The sequence below is a fragment of the Magnolia sinica genome, chromosome 19 (assembly GCF_029962835.1).
Source record: "Magnolia sinica isolate HGM2019 chromosome 19, MsV1, whole genome shotgun sequence".
Classification (NCBI taxonomy): Eukaryota; Viridiplantae; Streptophyta; class Magnoliopsida; order Magnoliales; family Magnoliaceae; genus Magnolia; species Magnolia sinica.
This window is the reverse complement of record NC_080591.1, coordinates 25852860-25873555: the sequence shown is the minus strand read 5'-3', so window position 1 is coordinate 25873555 and position 20696 is coordinate 25852860. Positions and strand designations below refer to the sequence as shown.

Here is a 20696-nt window from a genome sequence, read left to right as displayed (position 1 = left end):
CTATATATCTGAGGAAATAGAGACTTGAACGGATTGTCGCCACACCAGATATCTTCCCAGAACCTAATGGAGGCACCATTACCCAGAACAAATCTACTTTTGGAACAGACAGGGTCTTTCGCTTTCAGAATACCCCTCCATATGTGGGAAGCCTTGTAATAGGAGCATTGTTTCGGCCACCAACCACCGTGGGATGCCCCGTATTTTCCCTTAAAAATTGAGTTCCCCAAGGCTTCCTTTTCAGAGGCAAATCTCCAGGTCCACTTCCCCAACAATGTGAAATTCATAAGCCTCAGATTCTTCACATTTGCGCCGCCCTCACTGAACACTTTACACACTTCATTCCATTCAAGCAAATGGAACTTCCTCTGATTTTCCTTGCCAAACCATAGGAAATCCCTTCTAATTTCGTCGATGCTCCTAATAACCGACCCGGGGCAGGTGAACAATGACATAAAATATGGAGGAAGGCTAGAAAGGGTTGCTTTTATGAGGGTCAGTATCCCACCAAGGGACAAGTACCGACATTTCCAGGAAGCCAGATACTTGTGAAATTTGCTGATGACCCTATCCCACATGTGTTTAGGCGGGGGGCCGATGCAAAGAGGCAGGCCCAGAAAGTATGTTGGAAAGGACTCTACTCGGTAACCCAAAGTGTCGGCATATCTCTGTAAGTTGTGGGTGGGGACGTTAACTCCGAGCAGTTTGGACTTACAAAAATTGGTCGTAAGGCCCGAGACAGCTTCAAAACAGCGGATAGCAATGGAAAGATGATCGATTTTCTCTTGAGATGCCTCTAAGAAAATAAGAGTATCATCTGCGAACTGGATATGAGTGAGAAGGACAGCCAATCCTGTCACTAATATGCCTCGTAGGATGCCTTGCTCTTGACCTTTTTTCAACATTTGGGATAACGCCTCTGCCACAATAAGAAATAGATAGGGAGAAAGAGGATCTCCTTGGCGCAGGCCTCTCAAGCTCTTGAAAAAGCCTGCGGGAGTACCGTTGAGGATGATAAAGAAATGAGCCGAACCAATACATGCCGCGATCCACCTTCTCCATTTGAGACCAAAGCCCATCCGAGTTAGCATGTATAACAGGAATTCTCAATCTGCGTGATCATAAGCCTTGACAACATCCAATTTACAAAAAATCCCTTCGGACTTAAGACCCGTGGCAGGAGTGGAGAACTTCATTAGCAATAAGGGCTCCATCCATAATCTGCCTACCTTTAATGAAAGCATTTTGGTTGCTGGAAATGAGAAGACCAATGACTTTAGAGAGACGAGCAGACAAAACTTTGGAAAGAATTTTATACGGACTCCCGATCAGGCTAATGGGTCTAAATTCAGTGAAAGAAGCAACTCCTGCCACCTTAGGAATGAGAGAAATAAAGGTAGCTCCCAACCCCTTAGATAATCTGCTTCTATCGTGGAATTCCTGAATGAAGGTGAGAACATCGATCCGAACAGTTTGCCAGAACGTCTGATAAAAGCTGATTGGAAAGCCATCTGGACCTGGAGACTTGTCAGCGCCCAAAGCTTCCATTGCCGCCTTGACCTCATCTTCAGTGAACCGAGACTCCAATTGGTTGGCATCAGCAGCCTGCAATTAATTGAAAGACAAGTTATCTAATTTCGGTCTAGCCTAGTTTTCAGACGACAAAAGGGTTTTGAAGTGAGATATTGCGAGTTCGGCAATTTCTTTTCTGTCCTCAACTCTGTTTCCCTTATCGAAAATGCTGAGGATGGCTTTGGACTGAGAGTGCATGTTGGCCATATTATGGAAGAACTTAGTGTTCTTGTCCCCCTCAGCAATCCACTTGATTCTGGATTTAATCCTCCACGAGGATTCCTCTTCCTGAGCTTTACTTGAAAGCTCTTGAATTATAGAAATGCGCCTGACCAACATCTCTTTCGACAACGGTTCCGATTCAACGTCTATTGATTGGAGATCAGATAGAAGGATTTCGATGGCAATCACTCTCCTTTGATTCTCCTCCTGCCACCATTCTTTGAGTTTAGACTTGAGAAATCTGAGTTTACATAATAATCGATGACCAGCGAACCCTTCCACCTGGAAAGACTGCCACCAAGCAATGATCTTCTACCGAAGATCCTCCGACTGGAGCCACGCAGAATTAAATCTGAAAGGTTTTGGACCCCAATTGTCTTCATCCTCGCTTAAGAGGAGAGGGCAATGATTCGAAGTAGTGCGGGGCATAACAGTTTGCTTAACCGTCGGGAAAGACTCGATCCACTCCGGAGAGATAAGAAATCTATCGAGCCGAGATTGGATTAGGATTAGCCCTCCCGTCTGACCAAGTGAATCTGGCCCCCAGAAGAGGTAAATCAATGAGCTGCTCCTGTTGGATCCATTCGGAGAAGCGCAGCATTCCGGAGGAAGGCTGTGTACTTCTAGAGTGATCCTTCGCAAAACGGGTGACATTGAAGTCACCAACGACACACGAAGGTCCCGAGAATGATTCTCTAGACTGGGTGATCTCTTCCCAAAAAATAGATCTGAGAGAGTCATTGTTAGGCCCATAAATGACAGTCAGCAAACATTTTATAGAAGAAGACTTATCTTGGAGAATAACTGCCAACGAGAGGGTGCCAGCAGAGGAGTAGAGGAGATCCCATTTGGAAGATTTCCAAGCGATGTGGATCCCTCCTGAGCTACCCACCGCATCCAACGTTAAGAACTTTGCGTCACTTTCTTTCCATAGGGAAGCCAACAGATAATTTGGAAACTGAGAGACGTTCGTTTCTTGAAAACACACGACATCCGGCTTTTTTCTGCTAATGGACGCTTTAATCAGGCTCCTTTTATGTTTAGAGCCCACTCCCCTGACATTCCACGAGATGATCTTCATTGGCTCACTACACTTCCCTGAACTCCCTGACGCCTTGGTTTTGACGAAGAAGCCGCTATGAAACCAGGACTCGCTTCTAGCCATTGCAACTCACGACTGGCTGTGATCTTTAGAAGTTGTTTAGGTGAAGATCGATACTTCTCAATAGGTCTGCCTCTATTTTCTATACATTGGAATAAAGAGACATAATCCTCCAATCTGTCCCCGAAGGAGTCCAAGGGATCTCCCCACCTTTCCGATGGCTTCTCTGATCCATCGTTTATCCATCGTTTCTTCTGAATTTTAGTCAGCAAATCGGCTCTGTTCGTGTCAGACAAGTGTAGATCTGTCTGAGAGTTAGCAATCATTTGCAAATGTTCCGCCATAAGGATATGCGAGGGATCATCATCTTGGAAAAGAGTAATCGGACCCTTTTCTAAGGCATCTACAGGAGGAGATGAACAGGAATGAGAGGTAGGTGAGGAAGCCCGGGACTAGAAATCGGACTGACTATAGTCAGACAGAAGGCGCCCGACAGATTGAGCATCTTCGAGCCATGGGTGAGGTGACGAGGTGGGAGGAATGGAGGCGGTGATAGCTGAGGAACCCGAGGCCGGGAGGGAGAGAGAGGCATCCATCGGGTCCGGAGGCGTAAGCGCATCACAACACGTATTACTCAGGAGGGGAGAATGAGGATTAGCCATTTGACTCGAAGCCATACACGAGGGGAGAATGATTACGATGAATTTGGCATGACATCATTTTGAATAGAGTCACACATTTGTTGTTGGGGTGCGCATGGATATATGAAAGAGATGTGAGACTCATAAGGTTCACAAGAATACATATAGCTTCATGTACAATGGGAAGCCTACACTCTCATCCTTATGAGAGATGAGGAATATGAAGAGGCAAGTCGGCTGCCATAGTGTTGGATATGGCCCGGTTTGTGGAGGAAATTCAATAACAAGGAATCATGTATGCTGTGGAATCTAGTTGGACGTGAATGCAAGATCGATCCAACTAATGAATGCTTCGTCCAAACCACTTGATATGCTGCCCCCTCTAAGCTTGACAAATTCTTAAGGAGAATGCCAAGGGCGAGAAGAGAAATAAGCAAATGAGAAACATAGATAGAAAACAAAACCTAAACAAACACTATACAACACAAAAGCCGAGGCAGAGAAAAGAGCCCCACCAACTACAACCTAAAGATGGAAGAAAGAATACGCTGATAGATCAAGAGACATAACGACCAAACCGCAACGTTTTTTTTTTTTTGAGATCAAGGCCCCCACAGCTCCACTCAACGATCAACATTCGGCTCCAATTTTTGGATTTACTCCCTAATGAATTGCCTAGTGAGCTTCCATGCATGTGTGGCATTCAACATGCAATCGATTCCATAACAGTACCAGCCATTACTGTTACAGTATGGGCCATAATGGCCGTTACGCTTATCTTCTTCTTCTTCTTCTTCTTTTGAAAAAACCTTGTATCGATCTCATAACAAGGGCCGGCCGTTATGACCCCATAAGGGCAAGCTGTTACGGCCCTGTAATGCATTGTGGCTGGCTGCTTGCTACCATTACAATTACCTAATGACACCTTTGATAACTGTGTCGTTTAACAGTAAAGTACCGTTTTCCAATTCTACACCTAGATCACATGCTGGATATGAGTTGCAAGCTTCAAACTTTTCCAAGATCAATTTGTGAAGTGGGTATCACTAGAAAGAATTCATCCTCGGGATGAAAGGAAGACTGCTTTTAAGATAGAAGGATGGTTTTTAGTACAGGTGGCTAGTCATGCCCTTTGGCCCGATGAACACATTTAGCATGTTAATGTCATTGTGTGCTTTGATGACATTCTGATCTATAGCCGTTCAAAAGAAGATCATTTGATCCTAAGGTTGGCAAACTCGGGACTTGGACTCAACTTATTTGACCTATAAATTTTGACTCAGGCAAGTCATGTTCTGTAGGGTGGGGCATTAATCCATTTCTAAATAGTGCTATGATAGGAAGAAGATTAGTCCACGCCTTCTTCAAAATGGTGGTGAGTTATCACTAGAGTAATTTTGCTTATTTGATTATCTGATTACTGGATTTGTGGACATCCATTGGACGGTTAAAAATGAAGAAATCCAGCTGCCATATTTCCACAAACAAGTGTCCATCAATCATAGGTTAGAATTGTTTAACCAATCTGATCTTGGGATTGTTACTTGGCAATAGTGGGCTGCACAATCTAGTGTCTGTTTACCTTGAGTTAATATATGCCACGTGTACAATTTCGGAGTGCTTGTGTATCAAGTATCATACACAGCTTGAGTATTATATAACTTCTTTTGTTTGGGGTTGAATGTGAGTTGCTGCTAGTCTTAATATTGTCGATATCGGCCGATATATCCCACAATATATCTTGTATCCCCCTTGTGTGATATGAAACGCACAAGTAGTATGATATATCACACATGTTCGAAACGGTGAGCATTGCCGATTTTTGATCTTTTTTTCTGCTTCTTTTGTAAATCATGTTAAATCAGTGTCAAATTGTTACAAATCCATTTTTTTTTCATGTTTTATATGAAAAATCATGGATTGGGAGTTTCGATTTCGAGATTTGGAGGAGATGGGCCGAGTTGCAGAAAATTGAAAAAATCAAAATTTCCCAATTTCTCTCAAATCGGTTGCAATTGTTGTGTCCAAACATAAAATTAAACATGTATGTATCCTGATCTAGTGATTGTTCTTTTGCTTTTGAATATATTACTTGTGTTTCCACACATCTTCTTACATTTATAAATTGTATGAATAGACGTTGAATATCTTGCATCAATTTAGTTAGACAACATATAGATTAAGGCCCCATACAAAGAAAACCTATTATGTGCACCTGTTTGTCGTAATGTTTTGATTTATAAGTGTGTATTGATGTCTTTTTTAACAATCACTGGAGTTTCATTGAAAAATTTGACCAGATTCCCAGTGTTTCTCCATGTTTCCAACAATAGAGATGCATTACGCAATACAACCGATTTATCCCATGTAATAACCGATACGTATCTATATCCCAAGGGTGTGATATGTAACGCGATACCGATATTTCGAACACTGGTTGCTGTAACAACAATAGCTAAACTCGGGAAAACTCGCCTGGTTCTAGTCCTATTTTCACCCCAGCCCAGTCGGCATCAATTTTGATTCAATGGGGCTTAAAAACTGGGTTGCTGAGTCTGCCAACCTTTGTTGATCCATCTTGTTCAAGTGATGTGAGTGTTGCATGAAGAGAAACTCTGTGTCAACCTGAAGAAGTGTACCTCCATGAGTTCCAATGTGGTCTTTTTGGGATTTATCTTATCAAAAGGAGGTGTGAGGGCTGATCCTGGAAAGATAAAAGGCTATTATTGACTTGCCTCTACTGACAAGCATTCACAAGGTTCGCAGTTTTCATGGGCTAGCGATGTTTTACCAAAGGTTTATCTGGAGCTTCAGTTTTGTCAGGCCCCAATTACTGAATGACAAAAGTATGCATTCTGAGTAGACCAAAGTAGCATATGCTGCCTTCAAGGAGATTGAGAAGATGACTAAAGGTTATGCCTGCCAGATTTTGACAGTCTTTGAGGTGGTATGTGATGTGGTGTCCTTAAGGAAGGGCATCCGGTTGCATATTTTTATGAGAAATTCAATGTTGCGCAGACACGATATTCGGCTTTTGACATGGAGTTCTACGCTGTGGCCTCTTATTTACCTAAATGCTGTGAGTGTATTTGAAATCCTGTCCATGTCCTTGGAAAAGACAGTTCATGACTCCTCGAAGACTAATAATTGATGGGTAAAATCGTCCATGGCTATTGGCATTATATATGGTACAAGTTTATTGTAGTCCATTAATGTATAAGATATTGAAACTTATTTGCCCATAAATAGAGGCATTCGAACTACGTAAGTAATGTCTAAATACATCTAAATATAAGCATTAGAGATAAATGAATGTTTTCTCATTCCTAATAGACATCATGCCAATGCCTGTTTTTACATGGAAAACTTTCAAAAAAATGTTGTTGTTATGTAGGTGATGTCTATCCTTTTCAGTGAAAGGATGGGTCTGCATGTCCATCTAGTCATACATATTCCTTTTATTAATTTCCCCCCTAATTATACGTATTCTTTCACATTTAAACTTGTGCTATTGTTTCTTTTAGGCCATTGACCACTAATTTCATTTTTGGACTGTGATATTTATTGCAATCATTCTCCAAGAAGTTTTATATATGTGCTTGATCTGCTCTAAGCTTTCCATCATCGTCTTCATCACCACACCTCTAGACTCCTTCCATGAATGTTGTCGTTACTCATTATGGCAAACAGTAGCTCTAATCACGGATACCACTTTTATCTGCGTTTACTGATTATAGACAAACTTCTGAATCGGATTTAAATGTGCCTTATCCATTCTAACAAGTGATGAATTAATTGGTTCTCATTGCTTCCATACTCTATAGACTCACAAGTATATGTTTTATATGAATGTCAGATGCTGGTAAGTCAACCACTGGTGGGCAGATACTCTTCCTCAGTGGTCAGGTTGATGATAGAACGATTCAGAAATATGAGAAGGAAGCTAAGGACAAAAGCCGAGAAAGCTGGTGAGTTCTGGTTGCAGATTCTCAAATTTGCAGTGGTTATAAACTGTAGTGTTTGATGTTTTATTGACTAATTCACCATATCATGGATCGATACAACATAATCCGCTGCATTGGGGTCTACCTAGTCACACTTATTTATCTCAATCTGCCTCAATTAAGATCCTCATCAGCACTTTTGAGATCCTCTCTTAAAAGCAAATGTTGACCTTTCGCAAATTATTGCTAGCTAATTGGTTATGCTGTTAACTTCCTTAATGACCTGACACACCTAGAAGTCAACTGTTGATAGCATGATTTCATCTCATTGAAAAAAAATAAAAATCTGTGATCCTCCATTGCTGCTTATCCCTAGTTTCAGTCATGAAGATGTGGACCCTACTCCAGCTGCTGTGTGGACATCTCCTGCTGTGCATTTTGCTTAGAACATGGTGATATTGCCTTAGCGACCACAGGAGGCAACCTTCTAACTGCTATAGGGTAATCAATTACATTATATCTAGAGGTCTTTTGGGTGGTTGAATCTCTGCAAATCTTGAACCAATTGCTTGTTGATATATTTCTATGTGAGACACTTCGAGAAAGCGGCAAACCAGTTAGCTAAACAATGCTGAATCCTGTTAGTATTTCATAACAGCATACAATCGATAGACTTGGTGTGTCGAAAACATAGTGATTGCTGTTGAGAACACCCATTCTCTCACACGACATTCTCAATCTTGGCTTCTTAATGAATTTCTTGCAATCTTCAAAAAAAAAAAAGAAGAAAAAAATAAAAATAAAAATCTAATATATATCTATGTGAGACACTTCAAGAAAGCAGTAAACCAGTTAGCTAAACTATATCGAATCCTGTTAGTAGTTCATAACAGCATACGATCGATAGACTTGGCGTGTCGAAAACATGGTGATTGCTGTTGAGAACACCCATTCTCTCACACGACATTCTCAATCTTGGCTCCTTAATGAATTTCTTGCAATCTCCAAAAAGAAAAGAACAAAAATAAAAGCTAGGCTTCGACTGTGATCCCCGTGCTGTATAATTCGTTGTAGATGTGATGATTTCTATATCTTCATTTGTCTATTTCCAATTGAGGTGCTCATGCCATAGGCTTTCTTACAATTCCTTGTAGATGGGATCATTTTGATATCTTAGATTTGTCAAATTATTTCCAGTTTTAAGTTTCCATTGACTGGAATTTCCATGGAGATATCAATCTTAAATCTGCACGTCATGGTATATTTCATGGTTGAGGTGGTTTTCCACTGGTTCTTCAGGAGCTCTTTGGATTGATTTCAACCATCCATTATGGGGCTTCGGCTGGTATAGACATTGTAGAATGCATTTCTGTGGAGCTTCTATTGAGCTACAACTTGAGGCTCAGCACATTGGGCAAACAATTTAGGGGATTGGTCTAACCCTTTGCCACAGTCTTCATGTGCTTATGTGGTTGTCAGCTTTAATTGTGCCTGTGTGTTAGGTATGCTGTCCCACCATTGATGAGGTCTATCCACCTATGCTTCAAAGATGAACTTCCTACCTGGATTTCGGCATGCTCCTCACAGTGGTTTTGTGGACTTTCTAGAAGTGAATGCTTCTACATCAATTCATCAAAGAAATCATGATTATTTGGCAGAATTACTTGCCCACTGTGCATTTCCATGCTTGAATCACACATTTGGATCTCATTCCATTCTCAGCTATTAATACCATGGCTCACAAATTGACGGTTACCACTTAAGTCTCATCCTAATGGTAACTTTGTCTTGTTCAAATAAGGAGAATGTTAGAAACACCTTTTTAAAAACAATGACCAACACATTGCATTGCATGGTTCTGTTTCATATACATGACTCTATTGCATGTGGTTGATTCCTTAGAGCTTCATTCATAAATTGAAGTCTGTCTTTTGCCCACCCTTTGTGCTATGCTGTGCCTTTTCTATGAGGTTGTTGCTTTAGGTTGGAGAGATCTATCTTTCTCATTATTCTCTTGTGCTTTAATCAGATTTTTCGACATAGCTTCAACTCTGACCATTATTCTATGTTTTCTCTGCTTAGACAGAGGTGTTTGAGGCCAGGCATAGAGTTTTCTTTTTTAGGAGGATGGCCAGGCATATAGTCATGCACCTATGAACACCAGCAGCAGTTCTGTTGTGACTCTGTAGGAGAGTTCAGTAATCTTTCTCATGTTTTTACAGGACTGGGGAAGCTTGTGAACACCATCACCTCCACCTACACATGTATATTCATATGCGTATTCATTTGTATGTATGTTGTATATGGGGGCATGGGTGCATAGGTCTTATGCAATATGCAATAGTTTTCAGTTTTATAAAGTTGCATGATGTATTATGACAGCACAAAATAAGACAAAATATTCATGATTTTGATAGAAGTATTTGAAAATGTATTACCTAAAGAGTCACTAAGTGCTACCATTTACATCTCTTTTCTCTCACAGAATCTTTGATGTTGTCCAGTCACATAGTGTCATCTTTTCTAACAATTTTTCGATAGTCTGTCCAACATATCACATGTTCTTTGAACGATGATGAGAAAGAGAATTTTTCAAGCGAACCATATGATGCCTTCTTCATTATGAACACCCACTTGCACCTGATAATACATTTGCCCAGGGGAAGAATAACCAGATCCCACATCTTTTTGTTTTCTACAGTAGACAATCACGCATTGCAACTTTCCAATGAGGGTTAGCAAAGGCATCTGCAACTGTAGAGGGCAGGGAAACAGAGGAGAGTCGGGACAAATACTGATACAATGGAGACAGAGAGTTGTACAAAGCAATATTACCAATAGGGTGAGAGGTACAAGACCTAGTGCCTTTACATAGGGTGATAGGAAGATGTAAATTGTCTGGGTCAGAAATTGAAGTTGGATGGTGGTCAGATTGAATTGTGAGACCTTTCTCCCTTGCTGATTATACTTTTGAGTTCTTTAGGTGGTGCAGAGTCTTGGATGGAAGGTTCAAGAGTATCATCAATGACTGGAAAAGGCAAAGAAGCTGGAAGAGTGTAAGGTTTGTCCGCTGAATTGAAATATGGTATGTTTTCAAAGAACGTCACATCTTTGGAAACATACCATTTTCTGGTTATCAGACAGTAGCATTTGTAACCCTTTTGAGAATGTGAATACCCTAAAAATCTACATTTTATGGATTGGGGTCCGAACTTGCTCCAGGAAGATACACAAAACAAGTACGAGCAAACACTCGAGGTGGAAGAGAAAACAATGGGGTATCTGGCTTCAACACTTGTTATAGATATTGCTCTTGTATAATGGTAGTGGGGGCCTTATTTATAACATAGGTGGCAACAAGAATGGCTTCATCCCAACAGGATCTCGGTACTGACATGCCAAGCAGTAAGGATCGCGTTACTTCTAGAGGTGTTGATTTTTACATTCTGCAATACCATTTTTCTAAGTGGTATATATGGACAAGACGACTGAAATTCTACACCATGTTCTAAGTAGTATTTTTGCAGATCATGGTGAAGATATTCCCACTTGGAACAATGTCAGCTTTGTTAAAGACACTAGATCCTTATGGCAGTTGGCCGCTTTGGCTTCTCTCTGGGCCATCTGCGTTAAAGGAACTAGCATTGCTTTTAGTACATCTCCTCTCCCTCTTCATTTATATGCCTTATCTCCTGGGATTTGAAGGAATGGTCCATCAGCCTAAATCTCATAGACAAATCTATTGTTTCATCCATCCTTCCTCGACTATTTTGACTTTCCCTACTTTGGAGGAGCCTTAGTCCTGTGTCTCGAGATGTGTAGCTGCTTTTAGGTTTTGTTTTCATTTTTTTTTTTCCTTTTGTTTGTGTTGCTGTTTTGTTTGTTTGTTTTATTTTTTTTTCCTGTGCTTTGCTCTTTTGAATATATCTTTCATTCAAAAAAAAAATAAAATAAAAAATCCCATTTGGATGTGTCTGCAAAGCATACTCTAGTGTGATGTGCGAAGTCGCATACCCCATAAGCCTTACAATTGCAGAGAACATATCATGGAGAATTATTAGTTAGTAATCATCAAACTAATAGCGGGAGTGTTCTAGATCTAAAAGGGGTTGTTCGAGCTCCGGGGAGGAGAAGATACCAACAACGGTATCCGAGGGTGAGATTAAGAAATAGGGAGGAAGAAGGAAGATGTTGAACGTTTGGAAGGAGGCTCCAGGTCCAAGAGAAGATCTACGTGCCTTCGGGAAATAACCTAAGAAGAGAAGGTAGGGTGGTGGAAAAGCAATGGGAAAGGGCAGCATGAAACTTGGAGGATGAAGATGGTTTGAAGCTAGTGAAAAGGAAGGGCGCTAGTAGATTTCGTTGGGAGAAACAACATGAAAATCAGTGGCTATCGCCTGTTGGAGCTGTTGCCGCTGTATGTGGAGAATTTCTTGACCGGTTGGAATGAAGGGCATCTCTCGAGGGCCTTTAAGAACTGTGGGAAGGTGGCTGAAATGGTCATCCCGATGGATGGGAAAACGAAGATCCCTAGGGGCTTTTGCTTTTGTGAGAACGGTGTCATGTTAGAGGTGAAGTATGCCATTGAAGCTTGCAACGAGAAGATCTACAAGGGGAGGAAGTTGCTGATGCAAAGAGCTCATTACAGGCTAGAAACCATCAACAAGCCTGCTCATGAGAAGGGAGAAGAGAACAGGGAAGGAATTGGGGAGAAAGGGGGAGAGGGGACATCGAAGATAGATGTATCGATAGGTATTATAAAGAATTGGGATTGAGGGGAGTGAGATCCTTTCGAGATGTGGTACAAAGGGGTTTGAGAGGGGTAGAGGTATGAGGGATTTGGGAGGGGAAGGAAAGAATGGAGGGGAGGGGAACAGAGGAAAGAAGAAGAGGGGAAGGTAAGGAAGAGAGTTATCACCGATGGAGGTAAACGTAAAGCTCAAAGGGAGGGTGCCTCAAGGAGGAACTCTATCCAGGGGACACAACAAAATGTACATGTGGAGGGAGAGAATAGGGTGTAGGAGGGGAGACAAAAAGGAAGAGAAGAAGATAGTGGAGCACGTCAAACCACCAGTAAGGTGGGTATGGAGGGACGTTACCAGTGAAGAGCCTCTGGTTAGAGTTAAACATGTTGGTGGTTGACTCTGCTCGATACTCATTCCAATGGAGTTTGGTGGCTATTGTGAGGTAGGGAACGTCCATGGAAGATATGCAAAGATGGATGGTGGTTTGTTGTGGAGTGGGGTTGGACGATTGTATCCCCCAATACACACACATACAGAGAGAGAGAGAGAGAGAGAGAGAGAGAGAGAGAGAGAGAGAGAGAGAGAGAGAGAGAGAGTCGGTCTCCTATGAGTAGTACCGCAGGAGACAATTGCATGATCTCCTATGAGCAGTACCGCAGGAGACCGGCTGAGATTCCACTTCGTTGAGAGAGAGAGAGAGAGAGAGAGAGAGAGAGAGAGAGAGAGTCTTCTAAGAAAAGACTCCTACACTTACGAAGAGAAATTTGGAATTGCAAGAGTATATCCGACGAAAGCCTTTTGCATGAAGATCATGCGAAGGGATTTTGTGTGGGGCCTACTATGATGTTTGTGATAAATCCAACCTGTCCATCCATTTTTTGAAATCATTTTAGGTTATGCGACCAAGAATGAGGAGGTTCCAAAAATTAAATGGGCGACATGAGGAAATAGTGGGAATTTAGTGACCACAGTTGAAATATACGGTGCTGAGCCCATAAGATCAATTGGATCATACCCTTTATAGGCTCCATAGTGATGTTTATTTGTCATCCAACATGTTCATAAGATTATACAACATGGATGAAGGTAAATCACAAATATAAGCTTGATTCAAAACTTATGCAACTCTCAAGAATTTTTTGAAAGGTGGATGTTCAATTCAACTGTTTCTAGTGGTGTGGTCAATTTGAACATTTAATATGCCTGATTTTTTGTGTCAATCCCTAAAATTATCTGGTAAAATGAATGGATGGAGAGGATAAAATGCGGTGGGCATTAGGATAGTTTCAACTGTCCGAATCACTTCCCCACTGTTCTCTATGGTGGGTCCATTGTTTTCTGTGGTGGGTCCACTACAACATCACCAAACCATTTGCTCATCCGATTAGATACCCTGACATTGATAAAAACAGCACCAGACTCTTTAGCTATGACCTTGGCAAGCATAGTTTTTGGTGCATACAGAAGTATTCCTTCCTGTGGACTAAGAAGCTTCCCATGCGCAAACAATTCAGGTCTCCGCAATGGAAGGATAGCACCAGACTCTTTAGCTATGACCTTGGCAAGCATAGTTTTTGGTGCATACAGAAGTATTCCTTCCTGTGGACTAAGAAGCTTCCCATGCGCAAACAATTCAGGTCTCCGCAATGGAAGGATCACAAGTTCCTATAATGCCTGCTTAACCTTTTCCAATCCTCCAATAGATTTGAACTCCACATCGATATGGTCAAGATTTATAACATCACATGCTATAACATCCTGTCAGATCAAAGTTACATGGGCCCCACAATGATTTATTTATTATATCCACTCCGTTCATCCATTTTTCAAGATCAATTTAGAGCATTAAAAAAAAAATGAATCATATCCAAAGCTTAAATGGACCACACCAAAAATAGCAGAGAGGATAATGATTTTCACCATTAAAAAATTCGTGGGGCCCACTATTACGTTTATTTTCCATCTGATTTGTTAATAAGATGACAAATACATAGATCTAGAGGAAAAACAAATTTCATATTGATTAGAAACTTCTGTGACCCCTAAAAGGGTTTCAATGGTAGATGTTCAATCCTCAACTGCTTGTTGCAGTGTGGTCCACTTAATCTTTATGTCTGTTTTATCTTTCGGCTCAAGCATTAAGACGAGCTTGCCAAATGGATGGGCGTTTTGGATATAACACATACCTCATGATGAGACACCAGCTATATAGCTGATGTGTGCTACACCAGCCAATCCGCTTCCGTTCCGTTTCACAGAGGGACGTGGATGGATGCGGATTTCCTGCTAAAGCCTTCGCAGGATGTTCCTGTGTTGGGATGCTAGGCGGGGTCCACCGTGATGTTTTTGATAAATCCATCCCGTCCATCCGTTTTTCGAGCTCATTTTATGACATGCTACCGAAAATGATATGGATTCAAAAGTCAAGTGGGCCATATAAGAGGGAAAACTGGGGAAAGAGTTTTCTACCGTTGAAACTTTCCTAGGCTCCACCTTGATTTTTATATGCCATCCAAACGGTTTACGCCATCCAAACAGTTTACAAGATCATTCCCACTGGGATGAAGTGAAAACAATAAAAAATTAGCATGATAAGAAACTTTCGTGGCCTTAAAATATTTCAACGGTGGTGACTGAATCAAAACTGTTTCCTTTAGTGCGGCACGCTTGACTTTTGTATCCATCTGATTTTTTGTAGCATGTCTTAAAATGATCTCAGAAAATGGATGAATAGGTTGGATTTATCACAAACATCATAGTAAGCTCCACAAAGAATACTTGCGCAAGATCTTTATGTGAAAGACTTTCACGTGAGTCTCTCCGGGATTGTAGGAGAGAGTCTTTTCTTCAAAGACTCTCTCTCTCAACAAAGTGGAATCCTAGCCGGCTCGCACATAAATTCCCATGCGGTACGGTTCGTAGGAGACCGGCTCTCTCTCTCTCTCTCTATATATATATTTAAAGGAAATGGAGCTTTGGATGTCTCTAAGCCTGAACGTGATCCTTGAGAAGGTGGTCGTAGTGGGAACTTCTCTCAATGAGGTGCTAGTGAAGAAGGTTTGGAGATGGATTAACTGGTCGAAGCTACACTGCGAAGAGGCGTGGATTCAAATCTGGGGGGTACCGCTTGAACTTTGGTTTGGGAAGATGTTCACGATGATCGGTTTTTGCTGTGGGGAGGTCCTGGTTGTTGATCCCGCGTTGGAGAGTTGGGAGGATATCTCCAAGGGGAGAGTCTATGTAAGAAGGAAGGCCTTGACACCGATCCTGGAGGAAGTATCCATAACCATTGGGGAGGAGAGGATGGAGGTAAGAGTGGCGAGGGAAGGTTTTGAAAGAGAAGGGAAGGCTTTGGAGAGGAAGATGGCTAGAGGTCCTTCAGGAGGAGGCTTCACAGAGGTTGATGAGGGAAGACAACATCATTTCGGTGGTCCGTCGGAGTACCACTTGGGGGGGGGGGGGGGGAAGAGACAACATCATTTCGGTTGTAGGCTTGTAGAGCTCGAGTGATGGGGAGGCGTCGTGAAGGGCTGCACATGTCGGTGTAGCTGGCAACATGACAGAGACAGCAGGAGACGTCTCTTCGATGAGAGACAACAGCAAGGAGATGCCAACATGTAAGGCAGCACATGTCAGGAGTGGTGGAAAAGCTGGCGTCAATCAGGTTCGGAGAGCAAATGTGGTGGGAGAGTAAGGAGGTGGTGATACCTGGAGGCGTGGGCATCAGGTTTGGGGAGACAGAGCTGAGAATGGAAGACATGTGGCCTGTGGCTGTCATTAGGGAAGGGGTGGATGGTGAGGCGAGGCCCAAAAATGTGCCACATGTTTGGAACCTGTTTCAAGTAGAGTGAGAGGGGAGGTTGTGGTGAGGTGTCTTTGGGCGCTCATCTGTACTCTCTCACAGGTGCGGTAAACAACTTAAAATCCATCTGCTATCTCAGAGAGGGCAAGGAGACTCAGAAGGCCTTATTCATATGTGAGATGGAGGGAAGAATGGACCTGGATGGATAGGGGTGGTCCAACCTTCTGGAAGACTCGGAATGGCTTCTACCAGATCCAGAGATGCAGTTTATGGGCTTGGAGTTGGAAGTTTACAGCAGAGCTGGGCAGGACCTTTAAGACAAGGAAGTGAAAGATACTGGGAGCTTGGAGTCAAAACTGATGCAAATGCTTTGGTGGGAGGAGCCGGATCAGGATGTTTTGAAGACTGGGAAGATAAAGGTGCTAGAAATGGATTTCAGCACTGTTGGAGTTGCAGGAAATGAATCTGGTGCTGGCTACAGTAGCCAGAAATGGAGTTCAATAAAGATAGGAGTGCTGGAAATGGATTGCAGCACAGTTGGAGTCCCCAAAAATGAGATCCACCAAGCTTTTGTTCCTGGAATGATGTTCTGGTGCTGTAGGGGCTGGCAGGTCTTTGAAATGAGATCTAGGTATAGAAAACTGATCTTTTGGTAAGCCCGGTGGTAAAAAAAATCACTTCCGAAGTAGTAGCATAAGATTCTATTATCTCATTTGTGATATATGGCAAGAAGAGAAAATCTGTATGATGGTAATGTAAGAAATCTTATCCCCTTTTTACCGTCATACGGTATAGGGATTCGGGATGATTTACACGACTTTGAAACCGAAAATAAAAGGGATTAGAAAGTATGGATTAGGAAGCAAGGAGGGATTTGGTAAAAAAGAAAAAAAGAAAAGGTATTCTCTGATACCATGAAGAATGATGGGGAAGAATGAAGGCGTGGAGAGAAGAAAAGACGAGGACGCATTGCCCACTTCCTCAAGGGGGCCCTCTAATGCTTCAGAGATTGCAAAGATAGGGCTGAATACAATCTATAGGATAAAATCTTATCTCTTTATGATATAATAGTTATGAGGACTACAAAAATAATATGCTCTTTCTTTAATATGAAAAGGTACTCATGTACCTTTTTGGGCATTTTTGCCTTAATAATATTGCCTCATCTTTCGAAAAAAAGAAAAGAAAAAAAGAAAGAAAAGGTACTCATGTATATCAGAGAGAATATTCTCTAACATTCTTCATGCTTATGTAAAGTAACAAGTGTTTTGCTCCATGTACACTGGATGTGCTCAATTTATGCTCAAATCCAATGGAAAAGGGATCTTTCTCACTCAGTGTTGTCATATACGATCGCATAATTGCTTATGCGGTTACATATGCCATTTTGGGGGCATAGATCGCATATGCTATAGTGGCATATGCGGTTTTATGACCAATAGGCATTATGCCATGGCATATGCGATTATGTGATTGAATATGCAATTATGCCATCACTTATGCGATGAAAAAATGTAAATTTTTTGGAAGGCTGTGCAATGGCATATGTGATAATGCGATCGCATATGCGCACAGGCTCCTTGGGACACATATAATCGCTTATGCTATTTGACAACAATCTCACTTGTAATTGAAGTAATAAGAAGCATATTTTCAATGTTGTTACCGTTGGCCATATTTTGGGATGCATCTTCTTCTTGAGAACTGGTTTAACTGAGGGAATGGTCCTTGATAGAGTGCTATGGCAGAACAGGATTCATGTAGCTGAACCAAGTTGGTTGGTCTTCAGATGATGTTGATCTTCTTGGTGAGAACTGCGTGGTAGAATTTTTAGGAGTGGTTATCATATTTGTTATTGCAAATGGCATTAAATCCGGCAAGTATTTATTTCTTTTAGATGGGATGGCGAATCATTTTTATCAGTTGGTCCCATTTCTCATTGCATTTTGTTTCCTCTGTGAAGTTCTGTGATATTTGGTGTAGGTATCCGGAAATGGCCTCTTTTAGCAGGCCTTCTAGAGTTTATTTCATCATTAAGTTCACTATATTTGCATATCTGTTATTTGTGCTTTGCTTTCTTTATGTACTCCTTCCATCCAGCCTGCAAATGAGGATAACAACCATGTTTTTGAATGATTTCTTGTTTGCTATTTTTTTTTTTTTTTTTTTTATTTTCATTTTTTTGCATTTACATTGGTTCATGATTTTTGCTTTATCTATGAGTTCACCTGTATTTCATCGTATTGGCATGAATCTGGTTCATGATTTTTGCTTTGTCAATGAGTTCACCTGTATTTCATCTTAATGGGCTGACCGAAATGCTCATGCTTTTCTTTTGTTCACATATTTTTGGAGCATGGAATATGTCTAAGCAATTTCTTTGTTCATATTCAACAAATTTCCTTTTGTTATGTGCTAGGTACATGGCATATATCATGGACACTAATGAGGAGGAACGTGTAAAGGTATCCTTCAAGTCGGCATTTCACCTTTTTATTCATTCTGATCAGTGGCTGGGTGAATTTTATTTTATTTTATTTATTTCTGTTAAACCAAAGCAGAAAGTACACTAACAGAACTGAAGCTCCATATCTCATTTTTTTACCTGTCCAATTCAACACAACATTCCTCAGAACCATGCCCCTAATGCTGTATGAGCATTGATACTGCTTTGTTATATGCACAGGTGTTTTAGTGGAAGACAGCGTCTAGCAATGTCGAAAGCACATTTTCCCTTCTAATTTAGATCTTGATCTAATGCATCCTATGCTTTTAACCTTTACATCTTTGGATGAATTACTTGGACATGCTGTTTGCTCTATTATGTACATTTTCACTCTCCCTTGTTCATATAAAATTATGATACTAACTGCTGGACAATGCCCAATTTCAGGGAAAGACAGTAGAGGTTGGTAGAGCTCATTTTGAGACGGAAAGTACAAGATTCACAATTTTGGATGCTCCGGTAACCTCTCTCTTTTTCACAAGAACCTTCTCTATTTTTGTCTTCTTTTTATGTGTGTATATATATATTATATTTAGTAAAGTTCTTGTTACCATGAAAGAAATGATGCAGATATGCATCTAGTATGGCTTTTTCGTGAATTTTGTTTAGTAGCTTAGATCATTAGAAGACAACTTCCACTCCATAGTATGCACAAATGCAAGTATGGCACTCAAGTGGGCGGGTGGTTTGCAAAGAGTTGGTCTATTTGCAGGGCGTCTGCAATCTGGAAAGGGATGGCGGCTACCGAGCACTTGGTTAGTAGAGGGATATTTTTTGAGCTAGGTAATGGGCTTCGCTTTTGTATTTGGACTGATTGTTGGTGTGGCAATCAGACGCTACGGGCTCTTTTTCTGAGAATTACTCGACTTGCTCCCGACCGCAACATTCTAATGGCTAATTGCTTTTCTATGGTTGGAGGGGATGTGGTGCCTCCCCCCAGGTGCCGTAGGAACTTGTTGGAAGCTGAGTTGCTGCAGGTCCTTCAAAAAGCTAGTCCTAAAACTTCCATTGAAGACTTGATGATCTGGCCTAGGATCTGATCCGGAAAATTCTCAGTTAGATCGTTTTCTAGCTTGTTGTCAGTTCCAATGCACCACTTGGCCCCCCCCTCACCCATTCCATTTTTGGTTTTATGGTGCTCCTCTGCGTGTGGCGACTGGCAATCTTTGTGTGGTTAGTGGGCTGTAAGAGAAATCTTAATGTAGATAACCTCCAGAGGAGAGCCTTGATCCTCCCAATATATGTTTGATGTGTATGAGAAGTGAGGAGATGATCGATCATCTGTTCATCCACTGTTTGTATGCGAGTTGAGTATGGAGTCATTTCTTTTCGTCGATCCATATTGACTGGGTGATGCCGGGATCAGTCGAGGAGTTGCTTTGGGCTTGGCATGGTGGGAGTCCGAACAAATCCGGGAGCATCAGATGGAGGTCTCTTATGGCGGGGATGTGGGCTATTTGGGGAGCTTGGAATGGGAGATGTTTTAGGAATGTAGAGATGGGAGTCGATGAGGTTACTAACAAAGTTAGTGTCTTTATAAAGGATTGGTCCACACTTGCTATGGTTGTATCGGCCTTTTTTTCGAGTTGGGCTTTGTTGTTGGTTTTTGGTTTGGCCCTCGTTTGCTTTTGTATTCTTTTCTAGTTTTGCAAGCTTTCTAATAAAATTGTTGTTACCTCTAAAAAAATGGTAGGTAGAGACGCCATATGGAGAGCAGGAAACTTCATCAATTGTTATTATTATTATTATTATTTTTTGTATTCTTGAAGGTCTATTTCTCCTATCACTCCATGAAACCTTTTGGCGAGTCAATTTGCCTAGTCCACACTTTCAAAAAATTTGCACCTGTGGAGCTAATGCAGACCTAATATCAAAATCATGCACCTGCAAACCTAAAAGAACCATGCACATTTAAGCACGGTATATGGTCTATCTAAATGAGAAATTATTATTTTTAAGTAGATGAAGCTTCTTTATCCATACCTAATATCAAAATCATGCACCTGCAAACCTAAAAGAACCATGCACGGTTAAGCATGGTATATGGTCTGTCTACATGAGAAATTAATTTTTGAAGTAGGTGAAGCTTCTTTATCCATACTTGTCTAGGAATGTAAAGATAGTTTGGACAATAAGCTGGTACCACTTTCTTGATATGCTGT

At 41.3% G+C, this 20696-nt stretch overlaps 1 protein-coding gene across 1 annotated transcript in view; it reads left to right on the top strand.

Moving 5' to 3' along the window:
- The window catches only part of LOC131234394 (uncharacterized), a 69388-nt gene that overhangs the window by 13826 nt on the left and 34866 nt on the right, over nucleotides 1–20696 (top strand). Inside the window, exons 4-6 of the mRNA XM_058231233.1 lie at nucleotides 7394–7505; nucleotides 18448–18493; nucleotides 18922–18993. Coding sequence (XP_058087216.1) covers nucleotides 7394–7505; nucleotides 18448–18493; nucleotides 18922–18993 — 230 coding nt within the window. The remainder of the gene's footprint in view (nucleotides 1–7393; nucleotides 7506–18447; nucleotides 18494–18921; nucleotides 18994–20696) is intronic.